General features: G+C 35.4%; 2 protein-coding genes across 2 annotated transcripts; both read right to left on the reverse strand.

The window, feature by feature from the left end:
- Window positions 1–3,724: 3,724 nt before the first annotated feature.
- On the reverse strand, window positions 3,725–6,751 carry LOC118267110 (uncharacterized). Its single transcript, XM_035580905.2, has 4 exons — window positions 6,610–6,751; window positions 6,135–6,303; window positions 5,501–5,712; window positions 3,725–4,371 (listed from the first exon to the last, which is right to left on the reverse strand). The coding sequence occupies exons 1-4, from the start codon at window positions 6,749–6,751 to the stop codon at window positions 3,734–3,736; spliced, it is 1,161 nt and encodes a 386-aa protein (XP_035436798.2). The 3' UTR covers window positions 3,725–3,733.
- Window positions 6,752–8,574: 1,823 nt separating this feature from the next.
- Window positions 8,575–11,155, reverse strand: LOC118267102 (uncharacterized). The gene is made up of 4 exons (XM_035580891.2): window positions 10,663–11,155; window positions 10,143–10,311; window positions 9,581–9,792; window positions 8,575–9,218 (listed from the first exon to the last, which is right to left on the reverse strand). Exons 1-4 carry the CDS (start codon window positions 10,793–10,795, stop codon window positions 8,575–8,577), a joined length of 1,158 nt encoding a protein of 385 aa, XP_035436784.2. The 5' UTR covers window positions 10,796–11,155.
- Window positions 11,156–17,837: the final 6,682 nt, after the last annotated feature.

Genomic DNA, 17,837 nt, shown 5'->3' on the forward strand with positions numbered 1-17,837 from the left:
TCATCAATGCAAAAGAGTGTTGAATCTTTTCTTTGCACCTTATTTATATTTCTGTTCATTCTTTAGACCTTTAACCTTCAGTGCAATGCGTCACTGCAAACCGATAGATAATCGAATCTTGGCAGAAGGCTGCGCAGCCGCCTTATGTTATTTATTACTCATTCCTCAAGCGTACTCACAAATCCACAGTATTATTTCACGTCCTAGAAAAATCAAGAGCTTTTCGTTACAGGAACTAGAATGAAATGATTATTAGAGTTGAATAAAAAATCGAAAGATTTGGTAACTGTGACTAAATCAATAACATCGAATATCTTCAACCTATGGAATAAGCTGCTTTGGCATTTAATTAACATTAATCTCGTATGTATACAGAATAAAATAGGCCTCTATGAAGTCCCAGTACCCACTATGTGTGATCAGGTTCGACTTGCACATATGTAGACGGTAGTAGGGTTACAAACAAATTTCAGTTGAACAAAATGTAACGCATTTTGCAACTTCGTTCCGCACTTGCAATCTTCGAAGGAAACCATTTCAAAACTCTCAATGTAGTTTATAATGTATGTTAAGGTCGCTTTAAAGTGCTAGAAGGAACAGTGGCTATGTTACTCATATTAGAGATCTTTCGTTTGAAATGCGGAAGAAAATTGAAAGTATTTTCTTCCTAAAGTGCCCGGCTCACCGGAGCTCCGATAACCGGTTACGTTGTCCGCAACTCCGGATATTTTTGGATATTTAAGGTATCAATCCTTATAGTGAAAAAACGAAGGCACGTCTTAAGGTAGCCTCATATACTGAACGTCTAAAAATCCCAAACCAATTATATTATATGACGTTGATTTCAGAAGTGAAATTCACACTTACATTTGTAAATTGTAATAAGATAGCAAAAATCTAAACCAAAATATTCCAAATCAATAGTTAATGTTATTCATAACGAAATCATGGAGAGGTTACGAGTTGAGTGACCTGGCCTCGGATGCGCCAAAAATATAATGAATCATTTAAATTCATGCAATTTTAAGCTAAATACAAAGATATAATAAAAGCTTACCTCATTAGAAATTCTATTCTATTCTAGAAAAAACTCTTAGCCGTCATTCTTATATGACCAGATGCATTAATGTGATGGAAGCTAAAAAGTGCGCATGCCTTATGCATACTTTTTACCGCGCATGTATCTTCTTTTTACTTTTTTTCTGTCTACCGCGATGCGACTGAGGCATGAGTTTATATTTGTTTCAGTATAAAAATATAACATTATTATAAGGTTTTAAGTCTGAAAGGACGAATGGGCAGGCTCGACCGGAGTGATACCACCGCCTCACAGAAAACTGATGTGAAATAACGCTTGCGTTGCGTTTCGTTGTATGAGCGAGGTTACCGGAGGCCCAATTATCTCCCTTCCAATTTTCCCAATGCCCAAATTCCTAACCCCCAAAAGTCCAGCAACACACTTGTAACGCCTCTAGTATTTAGGTGGTGGGGGTTTTGGTCAGTTTCGGTAGGTTCCTGTTCCTTATTGGGCGGGAGGAAACGCCCGGGTGTCATCACTGTGAGGACCGCCCGGAGGACACGGTAGAACATACGGTGGCGGTGTGCCCTGCGTGGGCAGAGCACCGCCAAGTCCTCAGGGATGTGGTCGGCGATGGCGACCTCTCGCGCCCGGCACTGGTTCAGGCCATAGTGCGGAGCGAGAGGGACTGGGATGCCATCTCCTCCTTCTGCGAAGCAGTCATGCTAGCTAAGGAGGAGGCGGGGCGCGTGAGAGAACAAACCTCCTCACGCCCCAGCCGTCGCGAGAGACACTCCGGGCGTAGGGGATCGCGAGACGATCTCCGGCCACCGTAGGTGCGGGCCTGCGGACGGCGAGCAAGGGTAGCTCGCCGCCCGAACAGATCCCGACAGATCCGTGCGTGCGGCACGTCGCGTTCCGCGCGCGCCTCAAAGAGCCATCAGACCACCACAGATGGGGCCCAGCAGGGCTGATGCCTGATCCGGAGCTGCGGACTACCTAGCGGGTTTACCGGAGCTCCGGGTCGAAAAGCAGGAGAAGGAATGGGGTGGTTTTTAGTCAGTAAGAGTCTGACACTCCCTCTCGCCTTGCCCAAGGCGGGAGAAGTCATTGGATGATATTCCCCCTCAAAAAAAAAAAGGGGGTTTTGGTCGTTTAAACTATGCCAAATACATTGTATGGAAAACAAACATCATAATCTCTACAAATGATACTGGTAGGAAACTTCCAACACAATTAGAAAGTACAATGTGATTACATACTTTCCTTATATCGCAAGAACCTCTGCATAATGAGATTATAATTTGCCTTGTAAAACTTGTAATACTAGAGCTATAAAGATGGATATTAAAGCTAGCGAACAAAAACTATATTTACATTGTAAAAAATATTTGATGATGTGACGAAATAATAAAGTTACCGTAAGAAATATAAGATCGTATGTTGTATTTTATTATACTTTTCTCTAATGAAAAATGGTGATTATTTTTCATTCGATCGCTTTTACTTCACACATACTTCTCAAGTCGGGCGGCAGCGTAAGGCGGGAGACGTCAATGGATGATTCCCCCCCCTCCCAAACTGTTACTAACATACACATAAAATTTAATTAAATTATTTATTTATAGGTATCTATGGGCCATAGTTGCCTGAAAGTAAAGGTTTAAATAAAAAAACAGTTACTGACATACAACTATAATAAACATTGCTATACATAATATCTGTAAACATGTCGGATATCGCGTTAAGTATATTATTATCTCTTGTCTGGTCACTAATTGTTTATTTTTCGTAGACAATAATTTCAATGCAAAATCTCATACATAACGATGTGAATACTGTTTCGATATTTTCTGTTATGAGTACCTATTGCTAGTTACATCATGGCATGTTCATTACTTATTTATTTTTGTCTATCGTAAATGGTTAGCAAATTCTGTAGCAGTTAAGTAACGACTGAAAAAAACTTGAAAATGTTTCATGTTATACAACTATCTTTTACTTAATACATATTTTCAAAAATTACATGTAATACGCGATTTGTAGAAAGAGCTAGGTTTATTTTTTCAAAGTTAAAGCATTTATTTCAATTAATCCTTAACTATGCACTTTTCAAACGGTAAATTGAATTGTCCGTCAAGCGTGAAGCTAGGTGCTCATTCCAAAGTGTAGCTTCGAATGGAGAAGAATGAGCAAGAAACTCCATTGATAAATATTTTCAAAGAAATCCTTTTATCGTTTTATTTTATTTTCTTAATCTGATGTAATATTTAAAATGAACTTAATACCAACACAATCAATACAGATATTCTTAATGTCTATAAACGATTATTATTGGTTACTTTCAAATATAAATATAGTATATGATTACTGGTTTTGTCCCTGATCTTTATAATTTTTAGTCTGTTTTTATTTAATTTTGCATAGGCCGCGTTATCCACTCGCCTTCGAGTCGACCTTGAATGATGATGATATTACTTTATTACCGGCCGTCATAACATTCCCCTTATTTTTTTTATTTTGATACTATTAAATAAAGAATTTAAATCACAACATTGTAAACCTATAAATGAATGAGTGCTAAAATGTATGCTGCACTAAAAGGTATTTAGATACAAAAATAAAAGAAACTTTAGCTAATAAACATTCATATTATTTTAAATTACAATCTCATTAAAATTTTAAAATAATCATAGATCTACCAAATGTAACAAATCAAAACTTAACAACAGTAACAAACTTGAACATAGCTTGCAACGTGGTCGCAAAAGTGTAAATATTGACTGGTATGATATCAGCTGCCAGAAGTTCCACCGGCTTTTGAGACTGACGAAGCATAACGAACACCAACCTCTTCTCCTTTAAACCAAAATTCTCCCAACCGCAGCAGTACACGGCCCTCGCAAACACCTCCGCAGAATTAATCAACCTCTGACAGAGAAAGCAATATAAGAAGAAAACGAGAGAACAATACACAAACACAGGCATGAACTGAAGACATTCACGAAGAGGGAGATAGAAGAACAAAGAAATACAAACAGCATTCGAACCAAAGTTAACTCCTAAAGGAACGCTGTATAGAGACCGCAAATTGTCAACGACATCTAGCGTCAAACAATGGCGTTCTATCAAAGACGATAGTTTCTTCTTCACTTGTCCTAAGTTCTCCGTCTTATAGTCATTTAGGGCCATCATCTCATAAGCCATCATCTGGTACATCGCAGCAGTGTGAGCTATGAGGAACAGCAGAAGAGCTTGGTAGTTCAGAGCCACTATGTTTATAGTGAGCTCTTGTAGAGTGAGGATGGTCATGCATATTTCTCTGTTTGGTGATGCTGTTATTGGTTCCAGACCTAGAACAAACGAAGTTTATGTTTTAGAGAAAAAATCTATTACCTAATCAAATATAAGAGGAGCACTTTCAGTAGATAATAATTTTAACACTTCCTAACACGCGTATCTAATATTTTACGCGACGTCCTGCGTGTGCGTGAGCGATCTAAAAGCAAACGCGAAGCGGTGCGGTGATACGCGAATTCAAAGCGATGCGGTGTAATGCGACGACTATGCCCTGTGTGCATGTTAATCGTTTTATTTTGTTTCTGTTTACAACAAAAACGTGACGGAATCGCGTCCAGTTCGCGCGAAAATATCAAGCCAATTGATCGTGTTCGATTGGTGACGTAGACCACATCAGTAACATTTTACAGTTTATTGTTTTTGCGCCGTGCCGCACCGCATCGCCTTCACGTCTAGATTTAGTCTAGACTAAAATATTAATACTAATATTTTGCCAAACCCGGAAACTCCTACACGAGATGTAATCGTGTCTAGGAACCATTAAGTGTCTATTGCAATAGATTATCAAGACAGAATTAGCCAAATGTAAAATACTTTCTCTTCCTTAATGAAACCGCGGACAAAAGATAAGTTTACTAGCCAGACATATTGCAAAATTATTTAGGTCATTACTTGACATATAAATACTCATAATGTCTGAAGCACTGAAATTAGTTATGTAAGGAATAGTAATACAACATAGTTATGATGACTTTAATTAAATATACTTCATAATATGTTCATTAGAGTCGTGCCAAAATAAAGAAAAATTGCATTAAAAAAGTGCACGACTACAAACCAGACAAATTGCTTTGGTGAGCATTACGTTATGCAAACTAATGCTAACTGCATGTGCATCTAGTAGTATTTCGTAATAATTGCTTCCTAGTAGACTTCTTTTTTTATAAAACATTGCCCCACACTAGTATTTTACTCCTCGATCTAGGGTGCGGTTACAAACATACAAGTTCACATACACATAATACCTAGACCCGAAACAACTATTTGTGGATCACAAAAAGCTGATCAATCTGCCGGCAGCCGGTTGTCCAGCCACCGCGCCAACCGTTATGTAACAATACTTAATCAATATTATAAATTATCTTATTGTAACCATAATAGGTACATTTAAACCATACTCACCAACACAAGGTGTCATGGAATAATTATTCCGTAAATCAACTCTGTGTGGAAAATATATGAAAAACGCATCAATGTAATTAAAGCCGTAGAAAATTAGGACGATACGTTTCACAATCTTCATCAATTTCTCGTGTTTTTCCTTCAAAAAGTTTGATTTTCGGGACAGTTCATCACTTTTCTCTATTTTCTTTAAGACTGTTCTTAATAGAGGTCTGCAAAACAATTGTTCCAGGTTATTGTTGAATTGGTTAAATAATGCGCAAGTGGGAGAGCCATGCTTCGGCACGAATGAGCCGGCTCGTGTTGTATTTCGTTATGTTTGTGAGTTTACCGGAAGCACAATTCTCAATCTTCCTAATCGCCAATCTCCCTACAACTCTTATATTTCTAACCCCAAAAGGCTGCCAACGCACTTGTAACGCCTTTGGTGTACCGGGTGTCCTTGGGTAGCGGTGATTGCTTACCATCAGGTGATCCGTTTGCTCGTTTACCGGTTTATACTATAAAAAACGACTAAAGTGATCTTCAGGGTTTAAACATGTCTACGTGATAGTTACTGGTTTCAAAAACATTAATTATAATATTAGGTTTGTGAACTTGATGTATTTAATTAAACAAAAAAATGTCACTGTACCTTTGTTTGACGAACCATACACTATTGTTGCCAATGATAACGATGATGGAAATATTGACGTAACTCTTGATGAAGTCGCCGGCGCCGTGAGCAAACTTCCATTGGTACCAGAGGTTACCGACGGCGTAGACGTAGAAGAGAAGAAACATATGGATGTACCAGAACCATACTACAAACATGTTTTAAATAAGAATACCTTAAAACTATTTAAAAGACAAAAAGAGACAGTAAAATAAGGTAACAAAATTTTATTTTTTCATATATGGGGAACATTATGCTTAGTACGAGTTTGTTTTACATTTAAAGTAATCGAAACGCGCTTTGCGTTCGGCGCTCTGATTGGCCGGCTCGAATAAACCAACCAATCAGAGCGCCGTTTAAGCAAACTCGTACTAAGGGCACTGATATAGTTACTTAAAATTCTAATCATGCTTCTGCATTAGCTACTTCAGTTTTGTTTTTTTCTTTTACTTACGTGAAACTTTATCCTTCCTGTAAGAAAATCCTGAAATTTTCGGAACTATATCCACGAGCCATAAAATACTGTCATAACTATTCTCTTGAATACGATTCTTCATATACAAAACTAGTTTCTTCAGATCAGATATCAAGTTCATCGTGAAGCCAATTCGATTAGAAGAAAAAATAAATCAAAATTAGACACAGGAGTGACATTTTATACAAAGAAAAAGGTGAAAATTATAACTTAATAATATGAAATTAAAGATAGTTTTGGCTTGGAATAATTTATTAACTTATAGACTAGCTTCTTTGGTGGCTTTGCTTATAACAATGTCTATCCGAAAAAATCTACCGTGTGCTTCTAAGATTTGCTTATAGATAGTTATAGCAACTGAAATACACCTTACGATTTAACTGTGCGTAGTTACGATGTGTAGAGCAAACAGTTGAACTGTACAGTTTTAAGTGAATCGAATTAAGAATAGACAAAACTGTACATCCCTTACCTGCACACTTAAGGCTGTGTGGCCCTACGATTCAACTGTGCAGTGAACAACAGTTGAAATGCAAAGTTTTAACTGAATCGATTCAAGAATAGATAAAACTGTTTAGTTCAAACTGCACAGTTAAATCGTAAAAAGTGTAAGCTGTCTGGCCCTACGATTTAACCGTACTGTTAAAACTGTACAGTTTGAGTTCAATTGTACAGTTTGAAGTGAATCGGATTAAGCATAGATAAAAGTGTACAGTTCAATCTGCACAGTTAAATTGTAAGGTGTGTACCGTGCATTACATAATTTAAGTAAGAGCATTGCACCAACTGTGTAATCATTACATTGGTCTAGTTTTTTCAGTCGCTCTTGTTCATTGTACACTAATAGGTAGCTGTCAGACAAAAGTATCACTCGATGATGGCTCGACCGATATCGCTGATTTTTTTCTTCTTTATTTTTCGCTTTTTTATTTATTTTTATTGTTTGTAGGTATTGATTGAATAGTGTTCGATTTTATTTTGAATCAATAAGGAAAATCTTGTACTTAACTCATGCCTAACTAATACTTTTGTTCCGATGTCAGATTGCGTCGTGTTTTATAATCGTAGTTGTTAAGACATAATTTATTACAAAAAAGGTACAAATTGTATTTTTATGTAAAATATTTTTATAATATTCCAAAGAGTTACAATATATGCAACACTTGTAAGCAACAAATGCCAATACTGCATGACTGATCTCATCTGATATGACCACATACAAACTACATACTTGATGTAATACTCATATATTCATACAAAATAACTGTCTTATAGAAACAAACGTACAACACAATTTTAATTAAAACAAATGGTAAAAAATATTCATTGTAAGTATCGTTAATTAAAAATGGATCGTCATTCATTAAATTTAACACCTTACATTATATGGCTACTAATTATAGGCGTTGTGGTAACTACATTAAAGTGTACGAGTGAGATACATAAAAATATATTTGAAAAGTAAAATTGAAGGTAGTTTTAATTAAGACGTAATTTTGAAAATCATAAGACTATTCTTATGATTTTGGAGAAAAAGCAAAAATATATATAAGTATTTTTATTTTACCTTATAAAAAATAGGCTAGTTTCCTACTAGTCAAATTCAATACATTTTTCGAAACGTCAAAAACGATATTTTCTATGAATTTTGTATGAAATAGTGCGTTATGACGTCATAAGTTTTTGACGTCAAATAGCAGACTTATTTCTAGAAATTTAGCTAGAAAAAATCGAAAATTAAGTAGTTCATCAAATTTATGAACGAGAGTGTGATTATTTTTCAGTATTTTATTGTATTGAAAAGTTGTAATAATTTATTTTTGACCGAGGATACTACCCAATTACAGTAATGTGGCCTTAAATCTGAACTCGCCAAAGTGTTACGTTTACTATTGCCAATCTTCTATGCAAAGCTAATAAAGCTATGATTCAATTTTGTACTAGTTACACTTTAAATATAGTGACAAACTTGTAAATAGACTGCATAGTGCTCGCGAAAGTGTGGATACGTATCGGAATCACTCTAGCAGCGTACACTATGACCGGTTTCTGAGCCTGTTTCAACATCAAAAGCACTTGTCTACGTTCTTTCACACGCAAATTCTCCCAACCGCAACAGTACACTGCCATTTCAAACTTTTCCGACGCTGTTGTAAGTCTCTGGCCTTGAAAACAATACAAGAAAAATATGAAAAGACTGTGGTAAATCAGCGGAGCGAAGTTGAGACAGACGTCTAGAGGTAACACGAAGAACAAACACATAGAAATAGCGTCCAAACCGAAGCCAATGCCTATAGCTACGCTGTATATGTCTTCCAATTTCCTAACTGTATGCAAAGCTAGGACGTGTCGAAACACAATGTTCTTCAGACGATCTTCTATGACGTGGTACGTTTCATGAGATTTTGAAATGTTGGCAAAGTCTGTCATGTCTTGGTAAAGGATTCGAAATACTGCGGTGGTGTGGGAGAACAAAAACAGTAGAGCCACGTCGTAACTGCAAACTGCAACTATGGCTGTTAGCTCTTGAAGTGCGAGTACTGCCATGCAAGCTTGGCGGTTTGGGCTGCTGCTCAATGGCTCCATACCTTGAACAATGAATAATATTGAAAAGATTGTTATTAAGGTGTTCTAAAATTATCTGTCACGGCTTTAATGGGAGGTAATGTTGTGTTTGAAGATTACAATAGTGAAGAAATTTCGTACTTAGGACTAGTTAATTCTATTTAAAGAAAAAGAAGTTAAATAAACATTGACTTTACTCTGCATAAAGGGGTTCGACGTCATGTCGCATTGGGAGACAGTGAAAGAGAAAAAATCATGCCTAGATATTCTGTATGAAAAAAAAACACTCATAATCAATAATTTTGATTACTATTGTAATCTTCAAACACAACACACATGGAAGGAATCCCATTAAAGCCGTGGCAGATACTTCTGATTTACATACCAACACAAGACACCGTAGAAAAATCATCCATCCCAATCGTCCTACTGGGTATGAAAATCATAACATCATTCACAAAATGGAACACGTAACACATGATCACAATGATTTTAATGCTCCTCAGTAGCTTCTGGTGCACATCCAGAAACCTTCCCGACTCAATAATCAGGTCATCATTCTTCCTCACCATTTTCAAAAGGTCGTTTAAATCATTTCTGCAAATTAATGGAAAATGTGTGATGAGAAATTAGTGGTTGGCATTGGGAAAATTTAGGGCTACCTACCCGTCACTGTTGTCGATTAAAAAACAATAGAGAAAATAAGTCTCATAAACAAATTTTAGATTCAACACATCATCATATCAGCTACAAGACGTCCACTGCTAAACATAGGCCTCCCCCAATGACTTCCAAATAGCCGGTTGGAAGCTACCTGCAACCAACCGTTGCAGTGCATCGCAATTTTAGATTGCGATAACTAATTTAATTTCCAAATCCCAGACAAATATTACCTTCGTGTCTTTAAAATCAAAAAAATGTTCCTGGATAAGATATACCAAACTTACCTTTTACTGATCAACCACCAGCTGTCATTACCGATAAGGATAAATACCGAAATATTGAAGAAGCTGTTAATTGAGTCTACAAAGTCCTCGGCAAAGTACGACTGGTACACTGCTGTGCCCAAGAGATATACGTAGAACAAAAGGCTTATGTGGACTATCCAGAACAAAACTGCAAAAAATTACATACAGTCCAAATAGGATAAAATTTTCTATAATTTTATGATAACTATCGTGAGACTTGCTTAATTAAATTAAAATCATGGTTTACTCACGTAAATTTATTGAGAAAAGCACTACTAGTTTCGAGTCACAAAGGGACTCTTCGTCATGAGCAGCGTGTTTTCTCCATTAATTTACGTGAGTAAACCGTGATTTTTAGTTAATTTACAATCTTCTATGTTATATGTTATGTTATTTATGAATAGTATGTTTTTTACATATGTTACAGGAATGTAACGATTTTTTGTATCAATGGGTACTATTTTATGGACCAATATAATGTTCCACAATTTGTACTTACATTTAAACTTTTGACTCAACAAAGGAAAACCAGCAAGTCTCGGCAAAAAGTTAATAAGCCAAACCAAATTCACGCATGAATTTTGTTTTAAACGATCTCTTAAATTATGGAACCGATCACGAAAGTTAGCCATTTTAACTGGTAAAATTTTGACCGTTTTCAACGAAGCACATGCGAACAATGTAAAATTTATAGTTCAGCGCAATTATATCGCAACTTAGAAAGTGATTATCAATTGAATAATTAACAAGGCTTATTAGTTGCATCGGAAACATAATAAGGGTGACAGCTATGTGTTTAAACCCTTACGACGATTGAAATTAGCTGTTATACAGAATAATAGAGGTGTTAATCACTAACTAAGACGATATAGAAATTATAAGGGGCTAATTGGATAGAAAATCAATAAAATTTCGTACCACTTAAAGTCTGCTGAATGCTTTTATCGCACGACTTACGAAAGAGTGCCTACAAATGTTGGTATGACGTGAACAGAAAGAAAAAATAAATTGTATAGTTCGATTTGTTTAATTTGTCAATACGAGTATTGGTCTATCGGACAGATAGTATCGACCTTGCTACATAAAAAATGCAGGTGTACGGGTGTTTTTCCATCAGATACCTATGTGCTATGCTACAGTGCTTAATATTAATTGCTACACATAGCTTAGCACTGATGGAAATGTACCCATCTTAGATATGTTTTTTTTATATGGAAAGATGCATGCTATGGATATATGCTATGAATGGCTTCCCTACTATATACATCGCATACTCGAGCTGCGCTCTTCCTCTATGATTAGTGGACGCCTAAAGCATCCACAGCAACGTAGCATAGCACATCTCTGGTGAAAAAGCATCCGTACTTATTTCGAATAATCAATATTATCACATCGCCTCCATTTAAATTGTTTTGTATTTTTAGATTTCGATTGGTCCTTTCTAACGGTCGCTTTTTGGCCAAAATACAACTGCATTTTTCACATAAGTGAACTCCTTTGAGAAACATAGCACCTTAACATAAGTATATTTTATTTTGAGGGGGAAAAATCATCTAATGGCTTCTCCTACGTTAGGTGTGGCGAGAGAGTGTCAGACTCTTAATATTAAAAACCGCCCTGTTTCTACTACTGCTTTAAGTTATCCGCAGCTCACTTTTACATATCTGACATTAAAATTTTATTCTAATAATAAGTAAAACATCTACGTATTATTAAATCAACAATCAACCTTCGTTTTAATTTCTCCGTAAGCAAATAATAGTATTATTTGAAGCGTTAAAACCAATTACGAAATACACTTTTATAGACATGTATGCAATCAATAAAGCTAGGAAATTATATGAATGCAAACATAATAATATTATCAACAATAAGATGCACTTAAGCGCAAGCCTTAAGGCTAGGTTGCATGACAATGCAATAAACTTCTTGTTGCACTTTCAAGTTGCAAATTGCATCAGGTGACATATTTATCAGAAGTTGCACATTGTGTCTTCAATCTTCTTCCGGATAAAGTACTTTCATACTCAGTAATTTTTGTTACAGAAAATAGTTTTAATGTTTATTTAATTTATCAGTTTGTTTTGTGTCAAAATCTATTCCCAAGTTCATTATTGAGATTGAGTAGTATTTAGGATTTTTATGTAAATATTTAAAACTTAACATTTTTTGTTTTTAAATGAGTTAAATTAAGAGAAAACTATTAATTCTCTTCAAACTTAATGCAAAATGACTTAATTGTTTTGGCCAATCACAACTGTATTAAGGCTCTATCTATGTTACACTCATTGAACTGCGTTTGACAATCCGAAAACGAATTTAAAAGTGCCACCGCACCGTAGCAAACACAGCGTTACAGTTACGCCAAGTAGTTTCAAATTCTGTTAATAGATGGCGGTGTAACATAAAAAGGTAAAAACAAATATTTTGAAATCACATGATAACAGAAGGTCATCTGCTCTAGACCGTATATAATTTAATAATATAGTCGTATCGAAAAACAGGTTTCACGTTTACACTTTATTTACGACTGATTTGTTCTAAGAACTGTACAAGTAAGTACCTAACATCTTGACGACTGAGAATGTCTTATTGTCTGTAGGATAATAAATAAGACATCGTTTTTTTGTTACGTGTCTTATAAAACATTGCAAAATGTAGTTTCTAGCATAAATAGCAAGGTTATTTTTGCCTAAGTACTTAAATACTTACCTACTTGAAGAATATTTTCTTGCTACACACGTTTTTCCTTGACGCGAATGATCTCATTGTATGTTTTTCTAGTAGCATATATCGCTTTATTCTGAAAAAATATGCTGACATTTCAAAAACATTCAAATACCCTTCTAATGCGCATCTTTATATTCTACCTTTAATCTTGCTATCGCTGTAAATCACAGATTAATCGCTGCCTATTATGATAAAATTACAAGAACACTTGTTTACTCGTAACAAGTTAGGCTACAATAAAATATATCATTATACCTGTAAAAAAATAAGGTAAAAGGTGCGACCAGTACACTCAGGTATTGCAATACAACTTTCGATAATCGAACTGCTATTCTCAAGTCCTACCCTGTCAAACGTGGAAAATATATGGATATTATTCGCACTGAACATCTTCCAACTGATAATGCTGAAGTAAAAATGATGAACAAAAACTTCAAATCCGTCAGCCACAGTCACTTTTGTTAACAAATAAAACTTTAAAAAGAGGGAACCGCCTTCAATTTTCTTTACCGCTTCCTTTTTTAAGTCAGGTAACATCCCTAAAACCTTATCCTAGGTTTGAAAACCACATCAAAATCAGCCAAAAAATAAATAATCGCACACAAACAAACATACATAGAGGTCAAACTGATATCCTCCTTGTTTTTAAATCGGTTAAAAATAGAATTAATGTCAAGTATACAAAAATATGCATTCATTTAATTATAGATAAACAAAACAAAACGTATTGAGGAAAAAATTTAAAATAAACAGCAGCGCCAAAATTTACAAAACTGAATTTGAGAAACTCCATTCGACGACCTTTGAAAATCTTTGAAATATTTTCAATTTACTTAAAAACAATAAACACACACTTTTTCCATATGGATTTACGGCCAATTCCAATAATCTATCTATCGGTAGATTTGCTTACTAGAGGTAGAATTTTGACATAAGCTCCATACAAAATGTGTCAAAATTCTACCTCTGGTAGGCAAATCTACCGATAGGTAGGTTATTGGAATGCGCCGTTAGTACATTATCAGGGATAAAGGACACATTTGATTTTATTGGACTCAGGGTCAGTACCTTGAGGGGAAAACTAATTAGACTAATATCAATATTAGAGAGATATGCACCTCCGTCACTATACACGCTCCGTACATAATATGCGGGCGGACGGAATGCTTCGCTATCAGAGATAGTCTAAAAACGTTTTAGCAATGACAGGATTGATCCATTACTGAAGCTAAAATAGATACTAAAACATTTTCTCTTCGTAACACCAATCTAGATTTAAATATAACCTTCACACGCTTTCAGAAGAAGATCAATTTATGACGCATGCTTCTAAAATATATAATTTATAGAACGCTGTTGTTTTTAATCGTAGGTTATCAGTGTATTAAACGATAAGCCTCGTTATGAGTAGTATTTAGGTAACCTCGTTATTTATTATTACATAATATTTTCGATTGCCTCGTTGGCCGAGTGGTTGCGCGTGCGACTGCAGAGCAAGGGGTCTCGGGTTCGATTTCCGGGTCGGGCGAAGTATTACTGGGCTTTGTTCAGTTTTTCAAAAAATTCTCAGTGGTAGCACGGACTCTGGAAATATGCCCGGTATATGGCAATAGGCTCACCACCTTATTACATGGGACTTACAACGTAAATAGTAAAAAGTGGGTGTACATTGGGCACCTTTGCCTACCCCTTAGGGGATTAAAGTCGTGACGATATGTATGTATGTACATAATATTTTCTTTAACAGTTTTCATTTTCAACCGCTATGAACAACGCATGTACAAGTAAAGTACCTATTTTCTGATTAATACTCCGTTTCATGAAGCGCGTGTGATTTGTATTCATTGCAGAGATTTTCATCGAGGTCAGGACTTTAAAGACTTCCAAAGGATTTATGTATTGTATAAATAAGACGTGGAATGAAACCAATAAATGGCGAAGAATTTCAATATATTTTCTTTTCTTAAAAAAAAACGTAGCTCCTACTAGGATTTCCTCGTCGTGGGTGCGTTTTACAAACATACAAGTTCACATACACATGATACCCAGACCCGAATCATGAACCCGACCCGACCCGAAACAACAATATTTGTGGATCACACAAAAAGTTGCTCCTTGCGGGAATCGAACCGCTACCCGTAGCGTGGTAGCCAGTTCCCCAGCCACCGGACTAACCGTGCAGTCGACTTGTTTCATGGACAAAAATATTATAAAACATTTCCTTAGCTACTTATGCGGACTGCCTAGCGGGTTACAGGGGCTCCGCTTGAAAAGCAGGAGTAGGAACGGGGTGGTTTTTAGTCAGTCAGAGTCTGACACTCCCTCTCGTCTCACCAAAGGCGGGTGAAATCATTGGATAACATTCTCTCCTCAAAAAAAAGGTACTAGGTCACAGCAGGTTATTTCTATGAAGAAACAAAATTCACATGTATTTACTAAATTTCAAAAAATACATTTATTGTTAATGCTAATGCGAGTATGAGTGATGTGTGTAGTTGAAAAATATATCATGCATGACCTTGGGCTAGAATAAAGAGAGTCAAATGGAAGAACACGTGATGCCATGGCATTTCAAAGCGAACAAATCGTAAAAAAATAGGAAAATACTTATGACATTGACTCTTCTTGAGAATTTAAGGTAAAATGATCACCAAAACATAAGATACCTGTTGATGTTTTTTAGGTCTTCAGTCGTTTTTATCTAAAAGTAATAAATATTAATTATTTATGTTTTTCCACAAAACTGCTTATTTATTATCACTAACAAGCACAATCGAGTTTGACATTTTACATTCCCTACTTTTTTTATTGTTGATTATACTTACTATGATTTATAGATTCACAGTAATGTAGTTCTTTCTAGACTACTCCTTAACATTTGTCTGTGTTAGTCTGAAGTAATATTTTTTATATTAATATCGCAGATTTTTGAGTCATGACTGGTGTACTGAATTAAATTGATGTGGTATGGAAAAAGCTAACTTTTTTTTGAGGGGTAAAATCATCCAATGACTTCTCCCGCCTTGGGTGAGGCGAGTGAGAGTGTCACTCTTACTGACTAAAAACCACCCCGTTCCTACTCCTGCTCTTCGAGCCGGAGCCCGGGACGTGTTAAATGTTCCACGGGATCGTATTGGCCATCAGCACTACTGGGCCCCAGCTGTGGTGTTACGGTTAAAAATTAAGATAATATATGCAACCTATTTCGTCGCTTAGTAATACGTGTGGCATATACACTTGTAAAGCATTGTCCTCACATTCTAAATAATGCAAAGATAAGAATTATAATAACATATTCAGTATGGTCATTTTGCTAGTAACAATTAGCATTGTAATGAAATACTCAAATACCTGATGAATGTTAGGCATTGCGAATAATATCAAACAAACAATACCAAATTTGGACACTAGGACTTACGTATGTAAAATATTTAACAATAATTTATTAAAGTTATTTATTTTCCTCATAACGTCTATAAAACTACTTACCTAACGCGAATTATGAATTTATTTAAATGAAAAATAAAATTAATTGCCTAAATTCAGCATAACAATACCTATAAAAACACGATGAAACATTCGGTATTTTTCCTTATTCAAAGAAGATAAACATTAAAAATATTAGGTAGTTCCAAAATTCGATAAACATTTGGCTCAAACAGCTTTAAATGGGTAAACATCGATTTAATCAAATACTGTAATGTTAACATCAGTGAAAAATATTATCGAAATTCATCAGGTACTTGCACCTTGAAGCAAATCAAATAAGGTGTAACATGGCTCGTATTGTTCCATCGATGTTATCGAGAAACTGTTGAGTTTATAAAACAAACGAGAACGTATAATTGGATAGCCATTACGTACTTACTGGTGATTGTATTTTCACATGAGAGGTCGTAAAGAGGCAGTTACAGAATTTCACTGAATCTCTCCTAAGGATCAGTAATGCTATAGATCTGGGCTGGAAGCCTTGACAATATCTCTACAGAAATCGATTGTTAAGTGAGTTTCAACCGTACGCTTTTGTATTGAGATTGAAAATCTAACGAAGAAATGTATGACTAACTGCTACACTCAGAGTCATTTAATGCTTACTTAAACTATTCTTTAGTAACGATTTTGTATGGAAAACAATCGCTAAGGACTGGGTTTAGTAACCATTAAATGACTCTGAGTGCGCGAGTAAGAGAATTTCGTCGTCTTCATTGTCGGGAGTTTGGAATGTTCGCTTTAACCGGATTGCCATTTGCAACATAAAACTTACACCATATCGCCAGTAAGCCCCTAAATGAATCTTTCAATTTTATGATTTCTTATTTCTTTTGGTGCAAAAATTATATATTTTTAACCCGCCACTGGTGACGTGTATTTGTCTTTCATAGTCAGTGACCCTGGTCACCTGCACCGTGATTTTGTGGTTTTTGTATTATTTTTTTATTATTATTAGATTTTTTTAGATAGATATTTTAAATTAGAAACGATATAAAATAGGACATTGATATTGGAAGGACACAAAATGACATAAATATACAAATAGAAAATAAAAGAGATAAAATGGCATAGAAAGGACATAAAAATAAAACGCCCGCATTGCTGTTATGGGGTGGACTAATGGTAGAGGGCGAGTAGTAAGGCAGCTACTCGAAATCGCAACCTAATCCGATAAACAGTTTAAAAATTATTCTTAGTTTTTAAATTACCCGGTCTCATAGACATATAGGTCACCAATGGCGGGTTAATGTTAATAGATAGTTCATTAAATTATAGACGACTTTGTGAGAAATATAAATAAATATCTATTTAAGTAATATAGTTCAATAGAAAATTTCACACTCTGTCCTGGCGACACCGCATTGAGCAAACATGGTGATTAATGAAGATAGCTCTGTCAACATCAACAGCCTATATATAAAGTAGCCACTGCTAACCAAAGGCCACTTTTCG

This window comes from Spodoptera frugiperda, chromosome 23 (assembly GCF_023101765.2).
Source record: "Spodoptera frugiperda isolate SF20-4 chromosome 23, AGI-APGP_CSIRO_Sfru_2.0, whole genome shotgun sequence".
NCBI lineage: Eukaryota > Metazoa > Arthropoda > Insecta > Lepidoptera > Noctuidae > Spodoptera > Spodoptera frugiperda.